This window comes from Colobus angolensis, unplaced genomic scaffold (assembly GCF_000951035.1).
Source record: "Colobus angolensis palliatus isolate OR3802 unplaced genomic scaffold, Cang.pa_1.0 Scaffold71, whole genome shotgun sequence".
NCBI lineage: Eukaryota > Metazoa > Chordata > Mammalia > Primates > Cercopithecidae > Colobus > Colobus angolensis.
In genome coordinates this window covers 4,741,029-4,751,508 of record NW_012120821.1, presented here as the reverse complement: position 1 = coordinate 4,751,508, position 10,480 = coordinate 4,741,029, and the positions used below count along the sequence as shown (strand labels likewise).

The 10,480-nt window shown below is 35.8% G+C and overlaps 1 protein-coding gene across 1 annotated transcript in view; it reads right to left on the bottom strand.

The window, feature by feature from the left end:
• Nucleotides 1-2,947: 2,947 nt before the first annotated feature.
• Nucleotides 2,948-10,480, bottom strand: part of YIPF7 (Yip1 domain family, member 7) — a 29,879-nt gene continuing 22,346 nt past the window's right edge. The window contains 3 exon segments of the mRNA XM_011927424.1: nt 2,948-3,328; nt 5,337-5,518; nt 9,815-9,960. Coding sequence (XP_011782814.1) covers nt 3,166-3,328; nt 5,337-5,518; nt 9,815-9,960 — 491 coding nt within the window. The 3' untranslated portion in view covers nt 2,948-3,165.

Here is a 10,480-nt window from a genome sequence, read left to right as displayed (position 1 = left end):
CCAGGGAGGCGGAGCTTGCAGTCAGCCGAGATCACACCACTGCACTCCAGCCTGGGCGACAGAGTGGGACTCTGTCTCAAAAAAAAAAAAAAAAAATTAGGTCCATAATATAAGTATACTTCTAAGCAAAGGGGTGATTTTACAGAGAAATCATTACAATAAATGGCATTCTTGCTTCACCATGAAGGATCTCAGCTCAAATAGAAAGACCAAGAACTTAAGAATATTCTGTGCTAATTAATATGTCTATTAATGGGTTATTAGACCATAACAGTCTAACATTTACTACAATCCTGCCTTCTTTTCTACATACTCCTACCTTAGAATTCTTCTCATACTTCTTTAATTATTTCATATTAATTGATTGCTTATTGCTTATTTTTGTCCACTGCCAATGTATTTCCATTAGGGCTGCAACCTTCAGCTGTCTTGTTCACCACAGTGACCAATGTCCAATCACAGTCTCATTCGTTTATGTATTCATTAATTGAATAAACAAATATTAGTCTCCTATTCCTTATCAGGAACTGTTGCATATAGACAAGGTCTTTGACCTCAGAGTGTTTATTTTCTGTGGAGTTGGGGGAGGGTAGAAAGCAAATAACCAAATAAATAACATAATTTCAAGTAATTATAACAGCTACTGCATAGGGTGGACTGAGCAAATCTGGGTGGATGTACTGTTGGAAAAAAAAAAAAAGCCAGTGAAGTCTTCTCTGAGTCGGTAACATATGAACGGAGAAGTGTAACATGAAAGATCTGAGGGGAAAATGTTGCAAGAAGACTGAATTTCTATAAAGATCCTGAGGTGGATAAACTTGGTGGTTTGAGAAACAGCAATAAAACCAGTGACCAAGAGAGAGAATGGAAGGAGATGATGTCACAAAGTTAAGACACAGTGAGATTGTGCAGGCAAGGCCTTCTTCTGTCACACTTTTCAAACTTAGCTGTGCATGTAAATCATCTGGAATCCGGTTAAAATGCACACTGATTCAGGAAGTCTGGGCCAGGGCCTGCGATTCTGAACTCCTAATAAGCTTCCAAGGGATGCTAATGCTGTTGTTCTGGGGACCACTCTGAAAAGGAATCTTCTGAGTTATAAAAAGGAGGTTGAGTTTTATTGTAAATATGGATAAAAGCCATGAAAGGGCTGTTGGATGACATAATTGCTTTTCATTTTCAAAGGATCACACCAGTGTGTAGAAAAGCCTGTGGAGGTGAAAGCATGGAAGCAGGAAGCCAGTTAGGAAACTACTTCCGTGAGGCAACAGAGGAGGGTGGTTTGGAGTAGTCTGAGCAATGAAGGAGCCCAGGGCACATGGTGACATTTGGGACATGTTTTGATTACATAGTCAAAATAATTGATAGACTAGATGTCGGATGTGAAAGTCAGAGTAATCAAGACTGTCTACTCTTAAATGGACCAGTGAGTGATTTGTGGTTCTTGTTATAAAGATGAGAAAATATGGAAGAGGGCCAGGTAGGACAGGATAGAAGTCAAGGGTTTTGTTTCAGATATGCTATTATTGAGAATATCATATTAACGATCAAATAGAAATATTAAGTATAAGTTGTGTACATATGTTAAGAGCTTAGAGAAGTGTATTGAATGTAGATGGAAATTTAGGGGTCATTCAATTTTGAAGTTATCCAATAAAATGAGCTCATCTAGCAAGGGAGAATTAGAGAAGATATTTAAGTCTGAGAAGAAGAGGAAAGGTCAGCCAAGGAGACTGAAAAGAAGCTACTTGTGAGGTAGGAAAATAATTCAAGAACATGTGACACTCTAGAATTTAAGTGAAGAAGTGCTTCAGCATATTGGCTAATGGAGATTGAGTAATCAAATAAGTACCTGCCAGGGTTCAAACGAAATGAAACTGAGAATTGACCACTGAATGCTGCAAGACGTGGGCATTGTTGCTAACTTGACAAAGGTCGTCTTGGTAAATAGGGTGATAAATTATTGCCTAGAATGTAGGAAAGCAAGAATGGGAAATGATAAAGTAGAAGCAAAGACAATAGAAAACTCCTTCAAGAATTTTTGCAATAAAAAGGAGCAGAGAATGAGCCATAACTGGAGAAAGATGTTAAATCAAAGGAGTTTTATTTTAAGATAAGAGTTATTGAAACATGTTCATGTGCTGACATAAATGATAGGTGATGAGAAAATATGGATTATGCAGGTGGAGGGGCTGGCTGTGGAGAGAAGAGAGAGATGAGAGGAAAATAAGAGTATATATGGGTAAAGGTGCATGTAAGTTGAGAGAGAAGAAAGTGGGAAGATAAGCACTTTTCTTCTAGATGATTCTGTTTTGCAATAAAATAAGAATAAACAAACAGTAGAACATGAGGAAGGAGTGTTAGGGATTTGAGCGGTGAAGAATTTGTGTGATATATTCATCTCAGATAGCATGGAGGTAAATTTAAGAGAATGTAGTGGGATTCAAGGGTAGTACTGAGGGATCATTTAAGGCATGGTAATACAATAAATATGAAGTGGGATTTCTTCTAGTAACATTCACCTACTTAGGGAGAAAAGGCAAGATTGCTGAGGATACATGCAAGAAAGAAATTACAGTAATGAGCCATGGCATCTAAACCAAGTAAGAAGGAAGTGAGGGCTTGAAAAAGCGGTGAGTCAATGCATTATTTAAATGAGACAGAAGAATAGTTATTAAAGTAAGTGAATTGAAAAGCAAGAGGTTCTTTGATTCTTTAGGTAAGTAACCTGTATAACATACCCCTGGACTCTCCAAAGGTGCAGAACATTGGAACTTTAGCCACATGCACACAGCTTGAGTTGTCATGAAAGTTTCTGAAAAGGCTTACTAGAGATTTCCTTTTAGTACACATATGATTTTATTTACTTATGTTTCTCAGAAATACATCTATTGAGAAAGGCAGGGTTGATCAGTACAGCAACTGTATCCCTTTTTATTTTAAGTATTTTGAAATGTTTTAATGCACCAAACTCAAAAGCAAAACATCATTCAAACCAACGGGTTATTAGAGCACCACCCTTAAGTGCTGCTTTGTCTCTCTGCTTACTACTCTTTCAAAAGCAATAAAACAAAAATCATATCATCAAATTTGAATGTTAATTTATTTCCAAAATAATCTGGACAGCAAGCAAATAGAGTCTTGAAATGCTGTCTCAAACATTCTTTACAAAATTGTTAGGAGGGCAAAAAGTCCATAAAGTAAGGCACAAGGGTAGGCAACAAGAAGCTGCTGTCCTTCCATGTGCAAGGCTGCAGTGAAGATCTTGGAAGCTGAGAGACTACACCAGCCAACGATGACCAGGGATGATACGGTGCCAAAGGTGCCCCTGCAGCAAAGACAAAGAGATGATTGCCTGTGCCAGTAGAAAAGAGATTACTGAGTTAAAGTTGCCTCTGAAATATCCTTGGTACAATATTTATAACTAGTTTTTCCAGTGGTAAAATGAAAATCATGAAATATATGAACAAAAGCCCTTGGCCAGTTAGGCATTTTTTAGTCAAGTTCATAACAGAGGCTAAATATTTTATATTTCTGTTAAACCCGAATTAGAAAAAACAGTAGAAGTCACCTGCAGTCACTCTCCTCTCATCTGTCAATATTCAAATCCTAACTCATAAAATTCTCCTAAATACAGCATTGAGAGCCTTCACATCCTTATAGCTATAGATTTCCTTTCCCCTACTTGTCTCAAAAATTGGCCAATGGCATGGGAGAAGGATAGACAGAGTTACATTCCAGTGGGGTGCCTAATTCCTGCTACTTTCAGATCTGCTTCTCAGGTTTTTGTCGGACATCACAAAAAGCCTGACACAGCTCAAGTAAGGAGCACATGAGACAGGAAAGCACGTATGTGTGTGGCTTCCCACTTCATCCTTGAAGCTCCATTTTGTATATTTTTAGAATATTGAAATAGATTTGTTCAACTGGTATCTTCAAAATGTAACTGTGGAGGCAAGTGAGCAAATAAGATAGTTAAGTCCGGTCACTTGGAGTATAATAAGGCAGGAAAGGTGATCAAGAGTGAATTTCCTTTCTTATGTGCTAAACAGAATGTATTATTTAGAAAAATAAGACATGAGAGCTGGGAGAAATCTCAGGGGATGTCTACTGCCCAGTTTTAAAGCAATAAAGTGATGACAAAAATTGCATGGTGAAGTGGACAATAGGTCAAGATCTCTCCTATCATAGTACTCTTTTCACCACCAAACTAAACTGCCTTACTTGATCTTGGTTTGACTCTGAAGTTGGGAATTGTGTTTATTATTTGTGAAAATGACAGAAATATCTACTTCTAATAATTGAACGAAAGCAAAACAAGTGAAAAGCTCTATAGTATAGCTCCTAATGCCTCAGACTATTAATAAACCAAACATATTTTTAAAACACCAAATAAGTACTACATTTATTGATTTAAGTAATACCTATTAGGGATAATTTCTAGAGTTGTTTAATGTACTGTATTCTTAGCAATGGTATTGAGTTGCACATACTAATTGCCTAAATTAAGGAAGAAAAAAAAATATTGACTGAGCATGTATGTTATAAAATTCTCCAACATTAATATCCTCATCAGGGTTCCTGGGAATTCTACCCGGCAAGGAGCCCAGCTGAGAAAGAATAGTTGTTTTCAGCCCAGAAGGCAGAGTGAAAAGCTGAAGCAATTTATCAGTGTTCACCAGGCACTTACTCTTCCAAAATCAAACAAGTGAATTTCCTGTAGTTGTTATTTTACACATGACGACAGTTCACATTGAAAAATGTGACAACTTAAAAAGTGCCAGTTTTTTTCTTTTCTTTTCTTTATTTATTTTTTTTAGATGGAGTTTTGCTCTTGTTGCCCAGGCTGGAGTGCAATGGGACGATCTCGGCTCACCGCAACCTCCGCCTCTGGGTTCAAACGATTCTCCTGCCTCAGCCTCCCAAGTAGATGGGATTACAGGCTTGCACCACCATGCCTGGCTAATTTTGTGTTTTTAGTAGAGACGGGGTTTCTCCATGTTGGTTAGGCTGGTCTCGAACTCCCGACCTCAGATGATTCACCCACCTCGGCCTCCCAAAGTGCTGGGATTACAGGCACAAGCCACCGTGCTCAGCCAAAAAGTGCCAGTTTTAAAGATAACTTGGATTAATTTATTTTTTTAAGTAACTGAAGTAACAACAGCACCTGGGCCAAAACTGACCTACTTTTCTGAATCTATGTGTAGCTTTTAATAGCCATGGTTTTCCCAGTTCCACTACCAAAACAATCAGAAAGGGCTTAGCTTTTACATGACTGTGGCAAACCTTGGCTATGATTATGCATGTGAGGTCAATGAGAGCACACTGACACTTACTGCAATGAAAAGAACATGGCGCAGCCAGACAGGATGACCATGGGGAGCAGGCAGTAATCCAGCACGCTGGCCACACAGCCGTATGACACCCCTGAAGAGCTCATCAGGTTCAGTAAGGCATGAATCACAAGGCAGCCAATGGCACTCATGCCATACACATAACCAAATTGAACTTTTCCTGCCTGAAACGACGTGGGAAAAAAAAAAAAAAAAAACCAGTTTGAACACACAATGGACACCAAGAGGAAATCTGAATATCACGAAGCAGAGAGCATCTTAGAGTCAGTTCAGTGCTGTTCCCTGTCTTTGTAGGACTGTCACCAGGAGACTGGCAGTTCTGGGAAAAACATGGCCAAAGGTTTGAATTCAGATTCTGAAAACAAACACTGCTGACTAGAGTTAGGACAGAATAAGCATGCTACAAAGAAGATAGAATATTTCTAGACTTATTTTTTATTATAAATTGTCTATTAACAGTACAAGGCATAAGTAAGACTATATTTTGTCCACATATTTATTAAATAATTATGTGATTGAATAGAGGAATAAAAAATCCAATTTTAGTCTTGGGGATTTATAAGGCATATTAGTAAAATTAGCAAACATCTACAGGATTTACCATGTTGGATCCCATTCTAAGTGTGCCACATATATTTATTTAATCCACATAACCACCTTATGAAATAGGTATCATAATTACACCAACTTTACACATGAGGGCACTGAGGTGCAGAGAGGATAAGTAACTTGCCCAAGGTAATATAATGCTAAGCAATGGAGGTTGGCTTTGAGCATAGGTATTTCAGCTCTAAAATGTAGGTCCTGAACATCAACAGGAGCTCTTACAAGTCCTAAAAAAGTCCCAAAATAATGGCACATATTTAACCCTATTTAATTTAGCACTTAGTTGACCACAGAATCCTTTTATGTTTCATGATACCTATTGCCAGGTTGATTAACCACGCCTTATGAAAAAGTGATTTATATAAACTAACTGGTAATGAATCATAAAAGGTGTAATGTCAAAGGAAGTTAGTAGTGTTCAGAGCACACCACCAATCTTCTGAGGAAAACTCATAAAAACAGCCATTGCTCACAAAGCTAGTATTTTGTGAGTACAAGCCCCAGTAAATGCACTCAGAGAAAATTACAGTGTACTACTACTTCAAAAGAGGATATTTTAATGTTTGCTTTCTGAGAATACCAAAGCTACAGTTAAAAATTCATTAATTTTTTATATTTACATTATGCTGATCATAACTTCTAGATAAAAGTTGAATAGGCTGTCTCTGGTTTTCATGGGAATTAGACAAAAACAGTGAAGGATCTGATAAGTTGATTCAGGAGAGAAAGAGCTTTTTAGCTGCCACTTTTCCTTCTCCATGCTATTATCTATGAAGTCTTATAGAGATATTTATTTTACAATTAATCAGGGTAATGGAGAATGTCATAGCTATTTTAATGTTCAAAAGTGTTCACCTATTCTGAATTCTTCTTCCTCTGCAGTTGGAGCGTTGATCACTACGAAGTCCTTTCGTAAATATTCCTGACTTTTGCTGGCAGAATTGTCTCCAGCATTAGCCACTGATAAATTCTTATGATATCTTCTGTATTCTTGTGGCCATTTAATGAAATAATGCTAACGATTTATCACATAGATAATCTATTTATCACATAGATAGATGATGAAACACATCAGCTATCCACTGCTTTATTGGGTGAGTTTGCTCCACTTGCAAAATAAAGACAATTTCACATCATTGTCATGCGTTAGAGAAACCATCTACTTAATATTTTACTTGGATGGGATAAATATGAGGTAGGGCTAGTCTTAATGGTATAGGACAACTCTCTTACAGCCAAAGGACACCTAACTGCACCTTCCTGTCCTGAAAAGGCAGTTCTACAAATGGAGTGGGGCAAATCGGGAGTAGATGAAGCTAATTTGGTAGTAAAGTTGTATGTTTTCACGTCAGTTATGAACTTCTCTCATCGTGTCTTTCTTTTGTAGCTTGTCCAATTTAAGTTGTAATTCCATTTAGCCTAAATCACTGCCCTTTTAAAGAATTGTTTCAAATTCTAACAAGGGCTTATAATCGAAATAGAAAATAAATGTTCCATTTTTTTAACCTCAAAATTTTTAAGGATCCTCCCTATACCATCCTCATTACCACATCTTGATTTAAAATACTTAGTGTTCTTCTGATTGCACTTTTATATTGGCCGTGCATGTTGCTTTTTCAGACCACACTCTTGGCCCTACCAGAAAAGTTAAATGGAGCAAAAGCTTTAAACCATTTGTCTTCTTGGTGTTGGAAATGAAAATAATTTGGGGGAAAAGAATAAGTAAAACTAAACTTGTGCTAAGCGCTTGAAGCTGTTTTCTTTGGTTTGTCTCCTTTTGCCTAAAGAAAGTCCACTGAAAGAATGGTGTCTTCTGTCAGCATGAATCTCAAAGAAGGAAGCATATGTGACTATGACTCTTATGACTCCAGAGATGATAAACAGATTTGGATATTGATTCTGGATTTAGTTTTGCTTTCTCCAGCAAAATTCCTATATCAGCCAGTAAAATCACTTTTACATTTTAATTCTACATATCCAGGAAAGAATTAACCTATAATCAAATGAATTCTGCATTAAATCATACTTCAATTAATATTCAATTGGAGTTTTGGGGGAGTCCTTTTTGCTCTATATCAGAATCAATTTGAAAGTTATCATATCTAATGGTAAAATTTCAAGTGATAAGATTTGCATAAAGACATTCAGAAAACACATATTTTCACATATTCTATACAATTTTAGAACTAAATAGAACCTGAAGAGCTACTTAAATAAACTCATTTTGCCTTGAAGAAAATGAAATGAAAGCCTAGAAATATGAAGCCAAAGGTTAAAGATTACAGCAAGTGGCAAAGCTAGGGTAGATCCAATTTTCTCGCTTCCAGTTAAGAATTTTTGTCTCTACTGCTTTGTATTTAAAATATAAGAAGGGATATGTAAATAACTCTAACTAACATTATGCATCCAAGAGAAATCATAATGGAATTGATGCTGTTCTTTAAGGGACGGTAACAGTGATGTTTTGCTACAGAACAGCTGTTTTATTACAAATGACTTGAAAAAGAAAGATGAGTTAATATATTAAATTGATTGTTTCTGACTATTTGATTAATTGACACGGCCTTATTTAGCAGTTAATCTAAGATTATCAAATTACTGTGACAAAGACAGAAGAAGGGAGGTTAGAGATTAAATTAAAACTCTAGTTGGTATAGTGTTTGATTTACAGAGTATTTGCACTAGATGTAGTACAAAGAAATAAGATGTTATCACTAAATACTATTGTATTGGATTAATATGATGTTATTATTGGCCAAATTACCTGCAGAAACTAGATTGCCATCAGTATTTTGATTGATTGTATATAATAATTGAAAAGCAGAATTTTATTTAGTTGCAAATGCATTTTACAACTACTTTTGAAAATTGTATATCCATTGGAAGAAATTATTATTATGGAACATGAAGAGCAGGAAAATGGGGAAAAGGGCTAAATAGTTATTGTAAGAGCTTTTCCGATAATGTTTAATTTCTCATATTATTTCTTCTGCCTAGTTTATCTCTTTGTGTCTTAATGAAACTACATTTTTCAGACTGCCTTGACCATCTTTATCATTCTCTGTTTTTATTGTATTGCCATCTCCTCCTTGGTATAAAGTCAGAGACATTTTCTCATTTCTTTCTTATTCCTTTTTTTTTTTTTAATGAAACATTTTCCTAAACTATGAGCTAGAATGTCTTTTAAACTTTACTTAGGTCACTTTTTGAGTGACCCTTAATACCATTACTTCCAGATATAAAGAATGAAAGCATACATAAGACATATGGTGAAGTCGGGGAACAAATGTCTTCATAAAATGTGGAAAACTAACATTGTAGAGGAAATATGTAGGCTGAGTAAACAAATCAGAGGTTGTCATTGCAAATTAACTTTTTCCTAGTAGCCTAACCCAAAACAAGGAGATCGGTCTCATACCTCTTAAGATGTTAGAAATAGTCTGGAGATTTATCACAGCAAAGAAAATGGTGACCAAAGAGAAGCGACTTGTTCAGTGTCACAATAGAACTCTCACAAAAAACAAAAAATAAAATGTAGGCCTTATATCTCCCAAAACTGTTTTCCTCCCATTATTCCAGATTTACAGTCTTTTCTTAATAACAAAAAAGGCATAAGTGATCTCCTACTTTGATCTCCCTCTTGATTTTTGAAATTCTATTTAAATTTATACTTTTTAGCTGTTGCAAAGCATAATGGTAGCATATTTTTGTCACTATGGTTAAATTATTCTCTCTCACTTAACAAAATTCACTATGTAAAGTGACACAGTTTCTCTTATATTTATACGTATTGCTTCAAAACCAGCACTGGCAAGGACAAGCATTAAAATCTGGTGCTTACTGTGACACATTACCAGAAGCAAGGTGGCTCCCAGGGCTACGCAAAAAACAATGGGTCCAGTGAGGTCCGTTTCATTCATAATACTGCCATCTGCTGGCTTCATTGGGTTTAACACTGTCCAAGTTTTTTGCCATATGTGATCAAAATGGATTCCAAGTTCTGTAAAAAGGAAAAAAAGATAGATAATATGATAATATAAATATAGAAAAATAAAAATAAGTTACACTCTTTAAAGGCTAACATATCTGATTAACTTACGTAGCATTTTAATCTGATTGTTCTATCATACCTTCTAAAGTTCTATGTTCTGTATTACACAGAAACTCAAGTTCTATGTAACATATAAATCTTTAAAAAACAAACTAAAAAGTAATTTGGTTTCCAAAGAATGACTTAAAAGAAATGTGTTAGAGAAATATTTCCATCAAGGAAAACATTCCCTGATTTATGCAGCAAATACAAGCTTTAAATCTAATTAAAAATTGGGAAATTGGCAATATACAGTAAAAAATAAAATTGTAGCTAGCAGATCAAAAATTTCATCCTATTGTCTATCTAGATAGTTCTTTTTCCTGTATTTTCTTTTTTTTTAATTTCTTTTTTGAGATAGGGTTTCCCTCTGTCATCCAGGCCGGAGTGCAGTGGCATTATCACAGCTCCTCCGCTCAGCCTCTTGTGT